This window comes from Corvus moneduloides, chromosome W, assembly GCF_009650955.1.
Source record: "Corvus moneduloides isolate bCorMon1 chromosome W, bCorMon1.pri, whole genome shotgun sequence".
Lineage (NCBI taxonomy): Eukaryota > Metazoa > Chordata > Aves > Passeriformes > Corvidae > Corvus > Corvus moneduloides.
This window is the reverse complement of record NC_045510.1, coordinates 11,448,385-11,470,509: the sequence shown is the minus strand read 5'-3', so window position 1 is coordinate 11,470,509 and position 22,125 is coordinate 11,448,385. Positions and strand designations below refer to the sequence as shown.

Below are 22,125 nucleotides of genomic sequence, written 5' to 3'. Positions count from 1 at the left end.
TGGAACTGGATTTTTGTACCTGGGCTGATGGGTTCATTTTAACATTCAATTTAAAAATATTTAACTCAAAATTAATTAATTAAAGTACTTAATATGCAAAGACCAAGCACAAATAGGGATTTCATGTATGACAGCACTGAAGCACAACTCCTCCTGGCACCCCGACTACCGGTGCTGGGCTGGATGTTCAAAGCAAAGGTTCCCTCTACCCACCACGCCACCAATGCCACATGGAGCAAATGGATTGCTCTCATCCCACAGCACGCCCATATCGGAAAACTCAATTGCCCTGGGATTTTGGAAATAATCACAAACTGGCCCGAAGGTGAAAACCTTGGTCTCAGTGACAAAGAAGAACAAGAACAAGTGACACGTGCTGAAGAAGCTCCACTGTAAAACCAACTGCTATGAGAAGACACGCTACGCTCTTTTCACTGATGATTCTTCCTTGTATCGTAGGGATGAAATGAAAGTGGAAAGCAGCCATATGGAGTCCCACATGATGGGTTTCAGAAGCTACTGAAGGAGAAGGTGGATCAAGCCAACTTGCTGAACTCAAAGCCGTTCAACTGGCCCTGAACATTGCTGAAAGAGAGATGTGGCCAAAGCGATGCCTCTACACTGATTCATGGATGGTAGCCAATGCTCGATGGGGATGGCTGGAAAAGTGGGAAAAGGCTAATTGGCAGCGTAGGGGAAAACCAATCTTGGCTGCTGGAGAGTGGAAAGACATCACTGCCCGAGTAAGAAAGCTGGTTGTGAAAGTCTGCCATGTAGATGCCCATGTCCCCAAGAGTAGGGCTAATGAGGAGCACTGAAACAACAAGCAGGTAGATCAGGCTGCAAAGATAGAAGTGTCACAGATAGTCTTGGAATGGAAACATAAGGGAGAGTTGTTCCTAGCTTGATGGGCCCATGATGCCTCAGGCCATCAAGGCAGAGATGCCACCTATAGGTGGGCACGAGACCGAGGGGTGGATCTAACTATGGACAGTATCTCCCAGGTTATCCATGATTGTGAGACATGCGCTGCGATCAAGCAGGAAAAGCGAGTGAAACCCCTGTGGTATGGTGGGCGGTGGTCCAAATACAAGTATGGGGAGGCCTGGCAGATTGATTACATCACACTGCCTCAAACATGCCAAGGCAAGCGCTATGTGCTCACAATGCTAGAAGCCACCACTGGATGGCTGGAGACCTTCCCTGTGCCTCATGCTACCGCCTGTAACACCATTCTGGGCCTTGAGAAGCAAGTCCTTTGGAGGCATGGTACCCCTGAGAGAATTGAACCTGACAACAGGACTCATTTCAAGAACAGCCTTATCAACACCTGGGCTAGAGAACATGGTATTGAGTGGGTGTACCATATTCCTTATTGACACTGAACCGTGCCGTAAATGAAGTCCCTTCTGATGGGAGAGAATTTGCTGAAAGTCCTTGCAAGGAGTTTCAAAGATAAACCTAGACTTTTCCTTGAGTTTCAATGCTTCTAGATAGTTGTTTATTAAGTCTTATCAGAGGAACAGAGCCACTAGCGTGACCCAGGTACAGCATAGAAGACAGAAAAGCAGGAGTGAGAGCCAATTATCAAGATTTACACAGCCTTTTAAAGATATTTTAACCAATAGTTACTAAAAACGTACATTATTTTCACTTTCCTACCAATTATTCAGTAACATGACTAGGAACTGCGGAATTTTCTATCCAGTCATTCCAAACTACTTTTACTGCAGAATATGGAGTAGTAGAAGAAGGAGAGGAAGGTTTAGAGAACAACAACAATCCTCCATTTTGGTTTTTTTTACTCTTATCTATTTACTACAAAGAGAAGCCTAAAACCTCTAAATTTTTCACCCTGTGACAATCTTACGTAGTAGTCTATCACCTAATTCACACCACTGTATTTTCTAGTTCTTGTCTGACTGTTGGTAATTTTTTCCAAGGTTTGAAGCTAAAACAGTGTTGTTCAGGGGGGTAAGAACCCTTAAAAACAGGCAGAGAAATATTCTCGGCACTCTGGGTTCCTACACCTTACCATGCACCAGCTGCAGGCGAAGTGGAACGGTGCAATGGATTGTTGAAAACCACCTTGAAGGCACTGGGTGGAGGAACTTTCAAAAATTGGGAGCAGCATCTAGCAAAGGCCACTTGGTTAGTTAACACCCAAGGTTCCACCAATAGAGTTGGTCCAGCCCAATCTGAATCCCTGCATACAGTAGATGGAGATAAGGTCCCAGTAGTGAATGTCAGAGGTCTGTTAGGAAAGACTGTTTGGATTAATTCTGCCTCGAGTACAGACAAACCCATCCCTGGGGTTGTCTTTGCTCAGGGACCTGGTTGCACATGGGGGGTAATGCAGAAAGATGGAACAACACGGTGTGTACCACAGGGAGATCTGATTGTTGGGTGAAAACCATCTGTAGTGTGAAATGCTTGTATACCACTGCTTGCTGAGTGTCACTGTCACTGTTTGTACATAGCTGTCTATATATATGTGTGTGTAGTAATGTGTGTGTTTAGAGTTAGAATATATTAGTTTGGGCATTGAGATGACGAAATGGGATAAGGGGTGAAACGTCTTGGGGTGACTTGATGATGTTGTATCCCATATCGCTCCTCTATGCCCAGAAATTAATTTTTTGCCTTTTCTGTACCTTTGAACTGAGCCTTAGAGGGAGGAGAAAAAACTGAGCAAAACTTTCAAAGCAGTTTTGTTTCAAGGACACACAGATTCCAGCTCCAGTGGAGATTCTGTAACACGATGTATCAAACAAGGAGGCCGTGGAAAAGAAATATATATGGACCGATTCTTGATAGATGTTTCAGAGATGTTTATTTCTCCAGCCGCATGGCCGGAGCTCTGCCGAGGAACTGTTACAGTCACGGGACCAGAGGGTCCTTGCCCGCGCAGGGGAACACAAAACAACCAATGGGGAATGAGGCTGACCAGGGGCCAGGGAAACCCCGTCTCTCCCCCCCAGGGCCCCTCTCCCAGGACCCCACGGCAGGGGGGAGGGACCCCGACATTTCACCCGTTTATTTTTAACAAAAGAGATTTAAATCTTAACATTGAAAACAACTGGATAAACACAACAAGAACAGTTTTAAAACAAAACAAGCCACCCTCCTGAGTCTTTAAATGTCCAAACAGATTCTCTGGAACATCTTAAGGCTGACAGAAGGGAGACAGGACTCTCTGAGCATGCTTTGTGGGGAAACTGAGGCAGGAGAGGGTTTATTTTCTTTCCTCCCCCTTTTCATCCCCCACTCGGCATTGGAAAGGGATTTTTGGGGAAACAATTGGCAAAGGCATGTTTTTGTTAGAGAAACCATGGGTGGAAAAATGGATTGGGAATACACTGGGGGTAATAGGATATAGGGTAAAAGGGAAAGGTGGGATTAGGAAAGGGAGACTGTAGGGGGGGTTTACAATGGAGATATTGTCTAACATGAGTACGATTTTTTGCATATATACTGCCTTTTACAGGAACACCATCAGGCCCAGTGACCTGCGATGCTTGTAACCCTTTTCTACCTTGCACAATTTTGAATTCCACCACCTCTCCATCTCCCAAGCTTGGGATGCATTTTTCAGGGTTATTCTTTTTAATAGCAGTTCTATGCACGAATATGTCTTGCTGGTTGTCACATCTTGTTATAAAACCATAATTTTGTTTAACATTATACCATTTTACTATTCCTAAAACCTTAGCTACGGTGATCTTTTCCTTTTTCCGAGTGGCTGCTGTTTTCTGTCTTGCTGCGTTCTTGCTTTCTCTTTCACTTGCTCCCATGTTGGAATTGCTGGAGCTACTAGTGCTGCCGGTGCCGCCGGAGCTGCTTGTGGCTGCGCGCTTTTCCCGGGGTCGCATTCGGGGCCGCGCAGGCTGGGCCGGGCCGCGCCTCTCAGTTCTCCGCGCGTCGCCACCTCTGGTCGCAGATTCGCTGCCGCTGCCAGGCGCTGCACCCACGTCTTGGCTGGGCCCCCGAGCAATGACGCCCCTGCGCCCTGCTCCAGCACGCTTTTCGGCTAGGCACGGCTCTGCTCCACCGCCGCCAGCCACCGCCCGCATGCCACCCCTCTCGGTCGGGCGTTCACGGGGCTCGCTTCACTACACGCTGCGCGGGGCCGGGCGGTCATTGCCTGGTCACACCTCTCCCGCCGCGCCTCGCTCTGCCGCCAACATTGCAGCTCGCGTTGCTCTGCCTGCGTGCGGGAATTGCCTCGCTGCTTCTCGCACAGGGCTCAGTCCACATGGCCTGGGTTGCATGGTCCCTGAGCCAAGCTTCCTTTCGCCAAGACACAGCTGACATTGCTCAACAGTCTCAGTAATTAAATAATATTCATGAAAATATTCTTCCATCGGCATATATTTTGATTCAAAAGTTAACTCTCCTGCCTCAGTTTCCCCACAAAGCATGCTCAGAGAGTCCTGTCTCCCCTGTCAGTCTTAAGATGTTCCAGAGAATCTATTTGGACATTTAAAGACTCAGGAGGATGGCTTGTTTTGTTTTAAAACTGTTCTTGTTATGTTTATCCAGTTGTTTTCAATGTTAAGATTTAAATCTCTTTTGTTAAAAATAAATGGGTGAAATGTCGGGGTCCCTCCCCCCTGCCATGTGGTCCTGGGAGAGGGGCCCTGGGGGGGAGAGACGGGGTTTCCCTGGCCCCTGGTCAGCCTCATTCCCCATTGGTTGTTTTGTGTTCCCCTGCGCGGGCAAGGACCCTCTGGTCCCATGACTGTAACAGTCCCTCGGCAGAGCTCCGGCCATGCGGCTGGAGAAATAAACATCTCTGAAAAATCTATCAAGAATCGGTCCACATATATTTCTTTTTCACGGGACTCCTTGTTTGATACATCGTGTTACAGAATCCCCACTGTAACAGACTCCTCTGCGTCCTGCGGCAGGGAGAGCGGAGGGAAGTGCTCTGCCTGCTTTCCAGCCAGCTTTCAGCTTCCTTTTTCTCCGGAGGGAGACGGTGAGTTGAACTTTTGTTTTCCTGGGACTTCATTTTTTCCCTTCTTCTTTTTTGGACTGTTTCAACATCAGAACTCATCAGGACTTTTTCCACCGAGGTGGAGGCCCTGGAGGAGGGGGCCCCACCCCACCCCAGCTCTGAGGAGGAGGAGAGAGGCTACCTAGGGAAGGACTCTGAAATTTTCCCAGGTTTCTCTCCACAGTGAGAGGTTTTATTATTTAGCATTATTATCCTCTTCCGGTGTATTTGTTAAATAAATAGCTTTTATCTCTTTCACTTTCCTTTGAGGAAAAAAATTTTTTTTTTTCCCCGAACCTGCTGGGGGAGGGCTGGTTGTAACCCGCCTTCTCTAAGAGGATATATTTCCAAATTTGTCCAAACTGGCATACCACCCCTGTACCCCACCACCCTAACCTTGCCATGCAAACCAAATGCAAGAACATACCATAAAAATAGTCTGCCACATATCAGAAAGAATAGATGGCAAGGAAGAAACCATTTTTTAAGAAAGCTAGCTAGTTGTTTATATATAAACAAAGCAATCATTTTATGTCTCACAGCTTTTATATTGCTACCATCGACACAGTATTTGAATGCCATCCATGCAGAATTAATAAAAGTTAAATCAAATTCCAGCACAGTTCAGGAACTCTAGATTTTCTATCTTTCAGCATCCAAGTAGGGCGGGCTGAAATGTTTCTGCTGAAATATTCTTCTAATGGAAAACAGGCAATCTGTAAATTCAGAATTTACTGTTTGCTAAAGTGAAAGCTTTCTCTAGCATACACTGTGCCTCCTAGCTCAGAAACCCTGACGTTTCATGTCTTCTTGATAGCCTGTCAGATATATTGCCTTAGAGCTAGGACTTTCAGATTCCTCAGGAGCTGTAATTGTCTACCTTGGCTTTCTGTTTCTTTCCAGATTGGCCATGTCCCTTTCTGATGGGACTATCACGGCTAAAAAGAGTTAAAACATTTTATTTCTGCTGTCTCTAAATGAAGTTTCAGAAATTGCATTCATTACTAAATTTTGAAGTCTTTTTGCGTCTTTCATAAAAGAAGAATTTTCAATTTCCTGAGAACAGGTTTTGGGTAACTCTGGTGATGTTTCTCCTTCAGAAGGTTCCCCTTTGGTTCGTTTCAGTTTGGTTACAATAGATCTTTTGTTTTGCTTTCAAGTACCGGGTGCTAGGCAAGGATTTTAGGAGTACTATTAAGTATAAATATAAAATGAAAGGCAGTTAGACAGTGAAGTTTAGACTAGGCAGTGTTACATGCATTATCCCAGAGAATCTCTGTTGTTGTTGTTGTTCATAAATGTAAATTGAGTTTGAGTCAGGGCCAAGACTTTTACCTAACACTGACCTTTAATACTGAATATGAGTCAGATCCACCTGAGGACGGGCCCAAGGGGCCAATTGTTGTGAAAACAAATACTTATTTTATTTTATTTTATTTTATTTTATTTTATTTTATTGTGAGCAGGCTATTGTAACCTTCCATTATCTTCACAGACTACTACATCTTTATGATGCTTTTTTAAAAGACTCAAAAGCTGATTTCTATTTGCTGTGACTCTGTGGATCTGCAAAGTAATCTATAATAGCTTGAGACTCACTGGGTTAGATCAGAAAATGCATTGTCAGCTACAGTCTACATTCTACTGTAGAAGGTTCCGTAAATAGGTGGCCTTAACCAACTAAGTTAAACACATCATTTTTTTCTTTTATTAGCATGTGTGTATCTCGAAGCCTCAAGGTTGGAACTCTGCAAGTGCTTCTTTTTCCTTTCTTTTGAATTGGAGATTTTCACTGATTTTTCATTCTTCCTCAGCCTTTTCTGGCCTGTGCCAGGTATAGTAGAGTTGCTGCTCTCCTATTAGGAGTTAACTGAAAATTAGAGAGAAAATGTACATTTCTGTGTTGGGAATAGATTTTTAGTAACTCTTACGGGTAAAACAAAGAAAGTATTCTGAAAAACATTACATGGTCTTGTCACCGAAACTGTGGGAAAAACAAAAACCCTCCAACAACATTTTTAGTGTTAGAGAATCAAGGCATTACTTTACTCTGGCCAGGATGCTGTTCTAGCCAGGATGTGCAACAGAAATCATTTCATCCATGTAGCGATATGGAGCAGCGAGGAGTCCCCAGGCAGGTGCAAAGGAGGAACATTACAAAAACCACAGCCTTTTTATGCCGTTAGTCGGTTTTTAGTTTACATAGTTTTAAGGCAAAACAAACCAAATTTAACCAACCACCATACACCACGGTGCAGGCACGAGGCATTCACGCAGCATGCCTCACTTCCTCTCTTCTAGCTGAGTCATTCTTCTACAGTCCATTTCTACTTAGGCTAAGTAACAGGCCGGAGCCATGATTTTACCAGGCCTTCCCTTTACAAAGCTTTACCTATCAGTCACACTTCCCCCTTCTTTGTTTTTGAAGTGTTGCACAGCTAAAACTGTCTGTGCCGGTATAGCCATTATCTTATTAAGTCTGTTATTGATCATTTGTTGCACACAAGATAAAATACATGGGATACATATAATAATCATTAAGAACACACCAAGGATAACTATGCCATACATTTCTAAGCATTTAAACCATGCCCCAAAGGCAAAGCCGAGGTTGTCGAGCCATGAAGACACCCCCCACCAGTCACCCTCATTATGTTGCTGTAACTGTTTAATGAGCTGGTTCAGATTACTGATCCTCTTATGAATAGACTCTGAATGATCACTTAAGTTCATGCAGCACATGCTGTCAAAATCTTCGCATCCATGGCCTTGAGCCAACAGCAAGAAGTCAATGGCCGCCCTGTTTTGCAGTGTTGCATGTCGCACCGATTTAACGTCCATTAGCATAGCTGAAAGAGCAGCACTAGTGGCGTTAGCTTCCTTTGCAAGCCAGCAGCCAAGCTTGTTTAAAGAAGCCAAAGTGTGAGCAGTACCAATTGCTGGTACTAAACTGGCAGAGATGCACTCTGCAGTGTTCCAGAAAGTTACTGTCGGATCGCACTTCTCGTTAAGAACCTGCGTGCTTGTCTCGGTTTTGAAAGACAGGTGTCTGCTAAAGAAGGCAGAAGCCCCCCTTGAAGTGGCAGATATAACCCCTTTTCCCTCCAAGTTATTATATTTTGAAATCAAGGGCCTTTAGGCAAAGATGTGGGAAATAGGAATAACAGTTCTTTACTATTATATATCTATATGTGTATAACCAGTCAAAAAAACAACAATAACTATGGCAGTAACAGCAAACAATCACAAACCCAGTCCCAGCCTTCTCGGCTGTCAGGCCCTTTCCCCTCGGGTGCAGTTCCGCTCGCAGCCGGCAGGGATCGCTGGCGGCTCCCGGTGAGCAGGGCAGGTGCGATGGTTCCCCCGTGGCTGCAGGGGGCGCTCCGGAGCGAGCTCGGGAAACACGCGGCACCGGTGCCCTGGGATCCCGGGAAGGGATGGGACAAAGGCTTCACAAACCCCTGGGAGCCGATCCCGGACTCTCAGGAACAGCAGGCTGGAACGGCAGGCTGGAACGGCAGGCTAGAGCGGCAGGGACGAGCGCAAATCCCGGGTGGCAGGCGAGATGTATCCAGATGGGAGAACCCCACGGAGGCCCAGGCAGGCAGGGCGAGCAGGGCTACAGCGTAGCGAAAGCTCGAAGCAGCAGCGGGGCAGAGCAGCCACAGCTCGGCCTCCAGCAGGGCAGGGAAAGCGGCTTTTGGGGTCCCGGCGTTGTTTCCAGCAGGAAGAAAGAACGGCCAAAAAGAAAGAAGCGGCAGCTTCTTTCTCTGCAGCTTCTCTCTCCGGACGCTGAGAGCGAACTGACCCCACACCCAGGTGTAGACAAAGGAGTAGCCAGGCCCGCCCCACTCCCCTTTTTGTCTTTCTTAAGTACAGCTATTTGTCCCCTAGCAACATGCATATGGGAGAAAATTCCTTTAACAGGAAAAAAACTAAGACTAAACTAAAACCCCAACAGTGCTGCGCCTAACACAATGCTGTGCTGCAACAATTAGAGCAGTCCAATCTGGATGAAACAAGGTTAGTTGGCCAATGGTGCAAGGTCTGCCACCAGCTTTGCCTGGTATACCTTTCCAGACGCGCTCCCCGCATATTAAGAACAAGTCTGAGGGGAGAGCAATAGCGCTGATGCCAGATGTCAGTTGACTTTCCAAGGTCTGATTACACCACAGGGAAGCATTGCTGAAAATACCTTTAGAAGAGACATCAAAGTTAACACTGTTTATATAAACACCAAACGTACCATCAATGTAAAAGCATAGCAAAGCGTGCAAAGTCCCTAGCGTGTCTAGTTCTTGTGGCTGCGAGGGCAAAGCTGGAAAGTCATGCATCCTTCTCAGATCTTTATACCATGTCTCATCCTGTCCTGTGGTCTTCTGCCAGGGGTCCTGGCACCACCGCATAGGATGCAATATATACCTGGGGCCGTGCAGTTTTGCTGCAGGCTTTCATTATACAGCTTACCAAAGCGTTTCTTGTCAATGGGTACCCCTACCAAGCACATGTGAAAAGGATCATTAGGAGTTGTCATAGAGATGCACATAGTATCAGTGTGCGTTGCATTTGCAGGGTTGATCCATACGTTTGCGCCGTCCAGTGTAGGGGGTACGACACTCGCAGTGCCTTCACCGATCAGGATGATGCAACAAATGGTCGCACACACCGTGAAGGAACCCATTTCATGTGGTGACCTGTGGAGACACAAGCATAACCCCTCCCCATGTTAATAAGTCTAAAGGTCCTGCCCACTGCCCTGTTACTGGGTCCTTTACCATCACCGGAGGCCTGGGATGAGCCTTTGTATCAAAAGAATATTGCCTTTTGCATGCTGTTTGGCCAGCTTCATCTCAATTCAGGAAATTGAGAACATACAGGGCTTTTGCTAATCTATCATGTGGGCACTCCAACTCCCCCTTCTTTTGTTTGTGAAGCATAGTTTTCAGTGTTCTGTGGGCATGTTCAACAATCGCCTGACCAGTGGGAGAGTGAGGGATACCCGTGCTGTGGGAGACACCCCACTGCTGTAAGAGCTGGTGAGTCTGCTCAGAAGCATAAGCAGGGCCATTGTCAGTCTTTATATGTCTGGGAGGCCCAAAGTAGCAAAGCATGTGAGCCAGTGTCGAGTAACATCACGAGTCTTTTCTCCTGTGTGGGCAGTTGCCATCAAAAAATGTGAGAAAGTGTCAACAGTTACATGAACATACTTTAAACGACCAAATTCTGGAACATGAGTAACATCAGTTTGCCAGACAGAATCAGCAGTTAGGCCTCAAGGATTGACACCTTCTGCTAAAGGAGCAGGAGCAATTCCACAGCAAGAGGGGCAGTAAAGCAGAATGTCTCGAGCTTGCGAGGCAGTCAATTGGAATTGCTTTCGTAAAGAGCGTGCATTCTGATGAAAGAAGTCATGAGACAGCTTAGCCTGAGCAAACTTGTTAGGCACAACATTTGGCATGACAGTAAGATCATCATAAGTATTACCTTCCATGATAGGTCCAGGTAAACCTGTATGAGAATGGACATGAAGCACATAAATGTCATGCTGCCGGTTGTTAATCAAAAGCCACAGTGTACGCAGCTCTGCAAATAAAACTGGGTTATCAACATAGTGCAAGTATGAAGATTCCAAACTAACATTTACATTAGCAGCATATGCAGAATCAGTTACAATGTTGAGTGGTTCTTGTGAAAACAACTGAAAAGCATAGTGGATAGCGGCTAACTCTAGGATTTGCACTGAAGCGTTTTGCACAGTCAGAACCCTTTTATGCCATCAGGCAGAGTCACCCTCACGCCATACTACTGCAGCTTTGCTGGTTCTGCTGCATGCATCTGTAAAAACTGTCATTCCGTTGACAGGAGTCATGCTGCAGCGGCGTTTTGCATATAAGGGGAGGCTACCCACCTCCGTCCACAGGCGATGTGAAGGGTAGTGGATAGATAATTGTCCTGAAAAGTCTGCAAGTGCAATCTGAAAGTTAGTGTCCTCTGACAACAACCATGACAAGTTTTCTTTGTTTGCAGGTACACAGATTACATGTGGATCATGGCCATTGAGCGTCTGCAGCCGCTCACGGCCTTTCATGATTAACTGCGCAAACATGTCATGGATAGTCCATACAGTTTTTGTTGCCGTCTGAGGTAAAAATAGCCACTCCAGCACATGCAAGGGATCACTGTCATCAGGAAACCACTGAAACAAGACAGCAAAGGGTTGAAACTTGCTAGTCACTATAGCAAGAGAAACAGGTTCATCAGGGTCCCATCTCCAGCCCTGACAACTTTCCAGAGCCTGAGCACAACGATCTAGGGCTTTCTTAGCCTCAGGAGTCAGCTGTTGGGGATAATTGAGATTAAGATCACCCCTGAGTAAAGCAAACAGGGGGTGCAAAAGCTCTGTGGATAAACCTAGAATGGGACATAACCAGTTCAAGGAACCTAACAATTTCTGCAAATCATTCAAGGTCAGGTTATCCTTAACAGAAAGCTTTACAGGCTGAGGGCAGATAGTCTGCTGAGTAATTTTCCACCCTAGGTAATGCCATGTGGCCCGCTGCTGCACTTTCTCTGGTGCAATGACTAAGCCAGCTGCTCAAATTGCCTGAACGACAGCCACCTGTATGGAACACTGTTGGGGTCCCTCCCCTGCCGTGTAGCCCTGGGAGAGGGGCCCTGAGGGCACAGACACGGGGCTTCCCTGCCCCTGCTCAGCCTCGTTCCCATTGGTTGGTTTGTGTTCCCCTGCGCGGGCAGAAGGACCCTTGGTCCCGTGACTGTGACAGTTCCTGGGCAGAGCTCCGGTCATGCGGCTGGAGAAATAAACATCTCTGAAACATCTACCAAGAATCTGTCTGTCCATATATATTTCCTTTCCACGGGACTCCTGGTTTGATATATGGGTGTTGCAGTATCCCCACTGCAACATAACACAAAACAGAATGATCTTTAGCTGCAAGTAAAATATCATCCATGTGGTGGTACACGGTCGCTTCAGGAAATTGGCTCCGGACAGGTTGCAGAGTAAGGTCCACCACTCTCTGGCATATAGTTGGGCTGTTGCTCATGCCTTGCGGCAAAAGTGTCCAGTGATACCTTTTCATTGGCTCTGCATGGTTCAGGGTGGGCACTGAAAAAGCAAAATGAGGTGCATCATCAGGGTGCAATGGAATGGTAAAAAAGCAGTCTTTCAAGTCTATGACAACGAGGGGCCAATCGAGAGGTATCATGGCAGGAGAGGGAAGTCCAGGTTGCAAGGCACCCATGGGTTCAATGACCACATTTACCATGTGCAAGTCGTGCAACAGTCACCATTCACCACTTTTCTTGGGAATGCAGAATACAGGAGTGTTCCAAGGGCTAGAGGATGGCTGTATGTGTCCGAGAGACAGCTGTTCATCTACAAGCTACTGTAGGTTCTGTAGCCATTCCTGACGTAGGGGCCATTGAGAGACCCAGACAGGGTCATCAGTCCTCCACATGAGCTTATATATGTTCAGTACTTGTGTTTGAAACAGCTGTTCAATGGCCCCTATGAAAAAGGGTTTGACGAGAGTCAGTGTTTATGCTCACAGTAGTTCCAAACTGTCCCACGACATCACATCCCCACAATGTACATGGCACTGGAGTGATGAATGGTGCGATGTGGACAGTCTGCCCATCGGGGCCATGAACAAGGCGAAGGTGGGCACTTTTGCGAGGACGTTGAAGCCCTCCTACCCCAACTGGGTCGAGGCAGGGTCAACTGTGGGCCAATCACTAGGCCAGTCACTGGCTTTGATAATGGAAACATCAGCCCTGGTATCAACAAGTCCTTTGAATTCCTTACCATCAATCACGCAGACCATGGTTGGCGGAGCTGCTGTGATAGCTCTTGCCCAAAAAATTTGAGGCTGGCCAGTGCTTCCGAAGCCTGCAGTACCACGCTTACCTTTTCCACCCGGGGTCGTGCTGCAGAATGGAACAAGCTGTGCGAGCCGCTGGCCTGCAGGTATAAAGCAAGGTGGCACGGGTGTCCAGAGCATAATCTGTATTTCACCTTCATAGTCGGAATCGATGACACCAGGTAACACAAAGAGTCCTAGCTTAGTGGTAGAAGAACATCTGATTAGTAAAGCATGCATATTATCGCCAATAGGTCCCCATACCCCTGTAGGGACTAAATGAACCGAGGTGGTCTCCAGAGTTACTGGCTGGCTGGCAGCCAGGTCCAGTCCGGCACTTCCGGAGGTTGCTAGGATGAGCTGGCTTGCCAGACGCTGTGCTTCCCATTTGTTTGTTTCTGCCAGGCGCGTGAGTTCGGTCCCCCACAGGCGGTTTCCCAAGACCGCAGGTTTACGGTCCACAACACAGCAAGAGCGGCAATCTTTTGCCCAATGGAACCCCTTTTTGCACAGGGGACACTTACTGGTAGGGGCATTAGTGGAAGGAGATTGACCTCTTGGTTGCTGCAGAGGGCAATTGTTCTTCAGGTGATCAAGGGACTCACAACGATGGCAACGATTGCCACGTTCTTTCTGTAACCGAGCTGCAAAAGCCGCAGTGGAGGAGTTAGTGCTACGAGATGGAATAGTCACGCTTTGGCAAGCTCTAACCATCTCCACTATACCACAAGTGCGGCAATTACGAATAGATAAGAGGACTTTTTTACGGTTAGAATTCGCATTCTCATACCCAAGTTGCCGTAACAGGTTTTCTCGTGTGTCCTCATCATCCACCTGTTGGGCCAGCGCCGCCTGGAGCCTATCCATGAAAATCGTGTAAGGCTCGCTTGGCCCCTGCTCAACTGGTATAAGAAATGTTATCAGCTTTGTCTGTCATTTGAACCTGGCTCAGCGCTGCAATGGAAAGACGGGCAATGAGGTCATAAACATCACGTGGATAGTCTGTCTGGGCTCTGGCATTCTCAAACACACCTTCAGCAGTTAACTGAACCACAAGGACGGGGGGATCCCTCCGCTGTAGACGCCCTGCCTGAGACAGGCAAGGCGAAGGGTAGTCCGAGAACCAGACAAGATACTGAGTCATCGTCAGGACCATCCTCATCATATTTTTCCAGTCAGCAGGAGTGAGAATATAGGCAGAACTTAATGTCTGTAGATATGTAATGAGTTGCTCAGAAATTGTACCTGCGTCTTGTGCCAGCCTGCGCAACTCCTTCAGGACAGAGTACTCTACATCTTTATAGGATGGAGGCCTGGCCTGTTCGTAGACAACTGGGTATGCAGTCAGATATGGGCGGACCCTGTCCCGATCATGTGTAGGGTACAGTTGCTGTACCGCCTGGGCATTACAAGATGCCGTGTCTGAATAGCTATTCAAAGTAACGGTCTCCAGAGGGGCAGCGGAGCTGGCTGGCAGCTCCTGGAGTGGCCTAGGTGGGGGGGTGGCTTGGCCTGGGGGCCCGCATGGGGGCGGGGTAGCTGCAGCATTCTAGAGGCCCTGCGAGGGCGGGGGACTAGTCGGAGAGGCCTTGATATTCACTGCGGCTGTAGGGATATCCGCATCCAAGGCCGGGAGGCCACAGTCGGCCGCAGCGGTTGGCAGAAGTGAAGTAGCTGTGGGGGGTGCTTGTGAAGCAGCCGTAGGGGGGGGACTGGTGACATAGCCGTGGGGGGGGGGCGTGTGCCGAGAGGGCGGGCGGCGAAAGAGGAGGTACCACAGGAGAAGCCGTGGGCGGTGCAGAGGCTCTAGGAGAGGTGAGTGGCACGGAGGCAGGGCCGGGAGGGCTAGGCAGCACAGAGGCCGTGGGAAGAGTAGGCAGCACAGAGGCGGGGTTGGGCGGGGCAGAGGTGGGCAGGGCGGGCGGTGAGGGAGCTCTAGGACCCAGGGAAGACTGGAATGCGGGGGAGCTGTTATGCAGGAATGCGTCTCCCTGCGAGACTGCTGCTGAAGAGGGCAGCTGTGCGGAGAGGGAGACAGGTTCCCAGGAGAGTGGGGCAGCCGAACCTGCGTTAGATTCTGTAAGAGCTGACATTATAATTCCCCAAGTAGCGAGATGCCTGGACACACAGACATCACCCGCACTCGCAAGATAGAAAAGTTTTTGCCCAACCGTTTGCCAAGCATCTAGGTGATAAATGCTGGCTGGCGGGAGATCTTTGATATGCGTAGAAAGCCAATCTAGGAAAGAAATTTAGCATCGGAAATGTCTCTGTTCTGCCTTAGTAAAAGCTGCCACACCATCTCTAGGGTCTGTTTCTGCTCGAGGGACAGCTTAGTACCCATTATCATTCGCAGCTCACCTCAAAGTGTGGAATGTGCGTGCTGAAATTTGATAAGGTGAAGCTGAGAGGTCGCTCAGGTTGTCTAAGCGTGCTGCCTGGGTTTGCTGCCGGAGCTCGCCGCCAGAGTTCCCCGTAGGGATGTGCTGCCTGGAGCCACCGCCGGAGTCCTTTGCGTGGGCTTGGGTGATGCCTGGGGCCACTACGGGAGGTCCGCGGGAACCAGTGTAGGTCGCGGGCCGGGGGCACTCCTGGGGCCCGGGGGCTTCGGTTCCGGGCGAGGTCCGCTCTTCGTCGTAGGGTAGTTTTCCACGTTTGGGCGCCAGATGTAGCGATATGGAGCAGCGAGGAGTCCCCAGGCAGGTGCAAAGGAGGAACATTATTTACAAAAACACGACGTTTTTATGCCGTTAGTCGGTTGTTAGTTTACATAGTTTTAAGGCACAACAAACCAAATTTAACCAACCACCATATACCATGGTGCGGGCACAAGGCATTCACGCAGCAAGCCTCACTTCCTCTATTCTAGCTGAGTCATTCTTCCACAGTCCATTTCTACTTAGGCTAACAGGCTGGAGCCATGATTTTACCTGTCCTTTCCTTTACAAAGCTTTACCTATCGGTCACACATCCACACATAGCCTGGGTTGTGCAGAGAAAATCATTCCCTCACACATGATTTTTACTAGGTTTTTCACATACTTATACAGTCAAACCCCAGAGAAATTCATTGATTCAGTGTTCATTGGTCCCAAGTTACACAGTTCTTAGTATTTGGTTTCATATTGGTTATTGATCTCTTCACCTTCGATGTTAATTAGGTTCTCATTCTTTGTTCTCTTATCTATCTTTTCCCAGACCAGATGTCTCCGACCATGCCAGGGGTGATGTTTGGAGTTGATGTTCGTTAATGGTCTTTATCTTTTTTGTATCTTCTGTGCTACTCCCAGTCTTGTTGAGATGTTAAGCTCATCAGGCCTCGAGTGGTGAAACAGCCCTTTGAAAAGAAACTTCGATTCCTTTCCCTCGTGGCAAAGGCGAACAAATCCCCTGACTAAAGTTATATAAAACAATTAAAAACTTTGTACATTTCCAACACTTGGAGTGGTATAGTTAAGGTCACTTAATTGAAAAATACTTTAAAAATAAATTCAGTTTTCATTGCTAAACAAGGGGAAAAATTTCTAGCGCTTGAATTGTTTGCATAATAATGTAATACTTTCTGGAATTAGAAAGAAGTATATATTTATCATGCCACAGCTGTAAGTTTGCTTGTGTGTAGTCTGATTTCAAAAATTATTTTTATGTAAAGAGGCTATTTAATTGAGAATAGTAGAGTGTAGGAGTCTTTGTATATATTGCACACCATCTTGCATGTTTTTTGGCAAAGAAATGTCTGGTGCCAACCAAAATCTTAATTTACAGAATGGCTGACTTCTTTGCGAGTAACAGCTACTCACATATCAGCTCTGAATTGACTGATCCAAATTCTTAAATGCCTTTCCAACCTTCTATTTATGGCCTTTAAAAAAATGCCTGTTACATATTTCAGTAATTACTTTCTAGAGATCCAGAGCTTTTTAAGAACTTTTTAAAGTATTGGTCGTCTATATAATCTATATTATCATGTTCCTAGAAATCTATATTTAATGGCATGCCTTAGTGACTGGTTTGTTTTTAGAAGACTTCAGATGTATACATCTGATATGTCTATACATTGGTAGCTTATATTCGCAAAAAGAATAAAATTGTATTACCCTTGATTTAAGTTAGACTTTGTTACTGGTTAGGATAAATTTTATGAAAGGGAGCGTTCTTTTCTTTTTACTGAATTTTTCTCTGAAGAAGCACAAAGTGGATGTTTTCACAGAGATGCAACAATATGGGAGTTTTGGAAAGTCTTTCTGGATTGTAACAAGTGTTTTCACAGTAATTTCTCAAAAAACAATTTCTCAGAAATATTTTGTCTTAGATACTGTTCTTGCATGTTTTTTTAATATTTAACTGTTGCTCCTCTTGTGAGAGACTGTAATGTTATGGTTAATGGCTTAAACGTTGTTATGAAGGACTTTTTGCCCATTATGGCAAAACTGTATGTAGAAATATAGTTGAAAAACTGTGGTAGTGTGGTTCATAGAATAAATGTAGCTTGCAGTTTGGCAGTCCATATAAGAACAACTGTATTGGGTTTGTGTGGCCAGGTTTTGGTAGTGGGGGGGGCTACATGGATGGCTTATGTGAGAAGTGCTGAGAGCTTCTTCCATGTCCAGCAGAGCCAATGCCAGCTGGCTCCAGGACAGACCCGCTGCTGGCCAAGGCTGAGCCAATTAGAAATGGTGGTAATGCTTTTGTGATAACATATTTAAGAAAGGGGGAGAAAACTGCCCGAGAGCAATTGCAGCCAGAGAGGAGTGAGAATATGTGAGAGAAACAACTCTGCAGACACCAAGGTCAGTGAAGGAAGGGGAGGAGGTGCTCCAGGTGCTGGAGCAGATTCCCCTGCAGCCTGTGGTAAAGACCATGGTGAAGCAGCTGTGCCCCTGCAGACCATGGAGGTCTTTTGACTACATATAAACTACACTTTATATCTCACAGTTCTTGATATCTTGCTGGTTTGTTTTGCATCTCTTTCCTGAAGTTTCCCTTCTTTTCAAAGAGCAGAGACCAAGTGTCAAAACTAATAAGGGATGAGTCTGTTTTCTCTTTGATGTTTCTGTACAGGAATGGTAGTTGACTAGTGATGCTAGTGTATGAGGGCCAGAGAACCATTTAGAGAATGCATTAAGCCTCTTTTTCTATTTGCTTTCAGGTAGAAATGGAAATATTTTACTGCCTTTCATTCTTCACAGGGTTACACATCATTTTGGAATGATTGCATCTCCTCGGGATTGCGTGGCTGTATGTTAATTGAATTGGCATTGCGAGGCCGTCTTCAGTTAGAGGCTTGCGGAATGAGGCGCAAAAGTCTATTGACAAGAAAGGTAAGTGGAGGAAAATGGTCACATTTACTTTTGTGTCATGCTCCAGGCAATACAGTAGCTATAAATTAAGGGTGCTTGTAACAAATATACTTTTTTCTTTATATGGGTGTTGGAGGTTAGGATTTTTCCTTTTTTTCTTTCTCTTAGGGAATTTTCTCCCATCTGTTCCTAAGAGACAATAACAACCAGTACTTAAGAGAGACAAAAGATGTAGCCAAGGGGGAGGGTGAGGAGTGCAGCTGGCTGCACTGTCATAGCTGGGGGGCTTTCTTTTGGGAAGGGCAGAGATACCTCGTGATTTTGGCTAGGGGGTGAGGGGCTGGGATCAGCTTCTCTCTCGCTCTCGGGATCGGAGGGGAGACAGGCTACGATCGCTGTGAGAGGAATTCACCATCACTGAGGGGTTCCGTCTCCTGCTGTCTTCTCCTACCGTGAGTGAAGCTCTGCTTGTAAGAGCGGCCATTGGACTGGGACCTTATTAACACCGTACCTCACTAGAAAGGACCCTCACCATCTATTCGGGTGCCTCAGGGGAAAACCCGGGACCTTGAGCCCCTCCCTCCAGCCCTGCCATTTCTCTGCCACTGCTCTGGGTTTTTCGCTACACTGTAATCCCTCACCTCCTGCCTGCCAGGACACCTCGTGGCTCCTGCTACAGCTGTGGAGTTTCTGATACATTTTGTTTGCCACTCTGGGGTCTGCTGGCCTTTGCCGTTCCAGCTTGCTGCTTCCAAGGTTCCTGCTACAGCTCATTTCACTATCTGGAGAGGCACCAGGACCAGCCGCCCCTGTGAGGTTGTAAAGGAAGCCCCTTTTTTCCATCTCTTCCACTGGCTGTGCCCTCCATTACCCACATTAAGAAGTGACTGAGCTCGTGCCACAGCGCCCCCTGCAGCCGCAGGGGAATCATTGCACCTGCCCTGCCTGGCCGGGAGCCAACAGCACCCCTGCTGGCTGTGACCATAACTACACCAAAGGGGAAAGTGCTTGACAGCTGGGAAAAGGCTGTTATTTGGTTTCTGGTTTTGTTTGTTGTTGCTGCGGTTGTTGTTGTTTGTTTACCTTGTTATACATATACATGCTAGTAAAGAACTGTTATTCTTTTTCTCATATCTTTGCCTGAAAGCCCCTTAATTTCAAAGTTATAATAATTTGGAGGGAAGGGGGTCATATTTTCCCATTCCAAGGGAGGTTCCCGCCTTCCTTGGCAGACACCTGTCTTTCAAACCAAGACAATGGGGATAGGGATTCTGAGTAGTGGCCTAAGATAGGTGCAGAGTTATTACCTAATAAGTTTTAATGGTGAGCTGAAGTACTTTGTAAAATCTTCTGTATTTGTTCCTGTTTGTTCTCTTGATGCGTTCATGCTGCTGTTGGGATCCTTGCACAATCAGTTGACAGTGGCTCTGGACAGGGTGTGGTGGCAGCATTTGCTGCTGAGAAGCCAGTAGCACTAGTTGTAATCTGCTGAAGGAACTGGATTTTGCAGTGTTTGTGAGATGTTGGTTGGGGCTGAGAGGGATGGCTGAGAGACTGTCAGGTGTATCCTGCAAGTTACCAGTTTAATACTGGTGTACACAGTGTTGCAATTAGTGCTTGCAATGCATGGAAAGGAAACAATCCTTGTTCTTTGGGCCCATGAGAACACAGAACTAACAGTATCTAGTTTAAGCATGTGACCATTGTGTTAACTTTGTTGTACTCACTGACCTTTAAGATGGGCAAATTTTTGAGGTTCTTTCTGAATTATGCTGAATATTTGAGGCACCTTAATTTATTACTTTTTCCACTGGATCTTTTTTCTTTATACAAAATGTGCAAAGTCACACTGTTTGAAGAATATTTACTTTATCAGCATTAGAAGGTGTCCTGGGTTGCAGTGTATTCTATTACCATCCCCATCAGCTGTTGAAATCAGGTGGGGCAGTGTTTCCTTGCCTCCTCCCCCCAGACTATCTTTCTGTTAATTGCCCATCATTGTCCTGCCGCCTGACTCAGAGATAACTCCCTCCGGACTATCTTCTGTTAATGAGCCTAATCAACACTTTGCCTCATGACTCGTTACCCCATTGTGAGATGCTCCACCCAGAGGGAGGAACCAAGCATCCCAGCGTGGATATAAGCTGAGGCTGAACACCAGAGAGACGGGCTTCCCACTGGATTTCCAGAGGACAGGAGCTACACAGCCACCACTGGACTTCCAGAGGAAGAGCAGACTGCTTCACTACAGGATCACTGCTTCAGAGGACTGCAGCCACCATTCTACCAGACTGCTACCACCACCCTGCCTAACAGGGTGTCAGGTTGTACCTTGACTCTGTCAGTTTGATAGTGTTTTCTTTTACCTTTTTTTTTCTCCTTTTCTTTAATTTCCATTAAATTGTTATTCTGACTTGGTGCCTCCCACTGGTTTGTTTTCAAACTAGCACATAATTTGGCGCCCAACGTGGGGCAGCTCTGAGAGAAAGTCAGAATTACAATTTTGTGTTAACGGAAACCTATTCACCATGGTGCTCAGCTTGTCTATGTGGGTACTGTATCTTGCTCTCTATATTTTTCCTCACATGGGGAACTACCTGCCTGTAGTATTACTCCTGTTAAAACCAGGGAATGGTATGAGAATTGCTTTAATGGTTTATTATGTCTACAGCATAATAACCTGTGAGGCGATGAATACCATTCGGAGTATATACTCAGTTTTGTTTGGCTGTCCTAGTCTGGGCTCCTATGTCTGGGATCTCCTCAACAATCGCACCCAGCCCCTGGTGGGAGGAGTAGAGAGTGGTTTCTTCCAGCCTTTCAGGCCAGGCACAGCAGTTTTTGAAAATATTGAATTCCCTCTGGATGTCAAAGACGGCATAAACTTGCTGTCAGTTCTGCTTTGTCTTCTCTGTACAGCCTGCACCATGTACACCATGCTTAGAATCAGAGCTATGGCACAGCATCCTCAGGATGAGGGAGGAAAAAAGAGCAGAGCAACAAACACCATGCCTACGCAGACTGACACAGAGGAGAAAGGAACCAAATGCAAAGCAACAGCGTCCATGTCTACGCAGACTGTCACCGAGGAGAAAGAACCCAGATGCAAGACAACAGCGTCCATGTCTACGCAGACTGACACAGAGGAGAAAGAAACCAAATGCAAAACAACAGCGTCCATGTCCACGCAGACTGACACAGAGGAGAAAGAACCCAGACGCAAGACAACAGCGTCCATGTCCACGCAGACTGACACAGAGGAGAAAGAACCCAGACGCAAGAAAACAGCGTCCATGTCCACGCAGACTGACACAGAGGAGAAGGGAACCAAAAGCACTGTCAGCGTCCCCACGCAAACCATCACTGAACCAGAACAGCCTAAACCGATTGCAGTTGCCCCCGTGCAGAAGAAGAAATCAAAAAGCAAATCAGTCCGCATAGTGACTGACGAGGATGCAGCAGGACCTTCGCACCCAGCAGAAGAGGCAGAGCCAGAGATCATCACTCGGTCGCTATCCCTGGGTGAGCTGCGAGACCTGCGGAGGGAATTCACCCGCCAGACGAACGAGTCTATCCTGACCTGGCTGCTCCGCATCTGGGACGCTGCAGCCAATGACACCATTCTGGACGGAAGTGAGGCCAGGCAACTGGGATCTCTGTCCCGGGATGTGGTCATTGACCAGGGGATCGGGAGAACCCAAGAAACCCTCAGCCTCTGGCGGCGACTGCTTACAAGTGTAAGGGACAGGTACCTTTGTAAAGAAGACCTCCAGGTGCACCAAGGAAAATGGAGCACAATGGAACAAGGTATCCGGTGCCTGAGGGAATTGGCTGTGCTGGAGATCATTTTCTCAGAAGATGAGAGATTTCCTAAGAGCCCAGATGGTGTCCAGTGCACGTCACAGATGTGGCTGAGGTTCGCACACCTTGGACCAGAGATATA

The 22,125-nt window shown here is 46.9% G+C and overlaps 1 protein-coding gene across 1 annotated transcript in view; it reads left to right on the top strand.

Annotated features, from left to right (window-relative positions):
• Positions 1-22,125, top strand: part of LOC116437346 (Golgi phosphoprotein 3) — a 137,838-nt gene that overhangs the window by 57,007 nt on the left and 58,706 nt on the right. Inside the window, exon 2 of the mRNA XM_032095018.1 lies at positions 18,072-18,203. Within this exon, the coding sequence (XP_031950909.1) occupies positions 18,072-18,203 (132 nt within the window). The remainder of the gene's footprint in view (positions 1-18,071; positions 18,204-22,125) is intronic.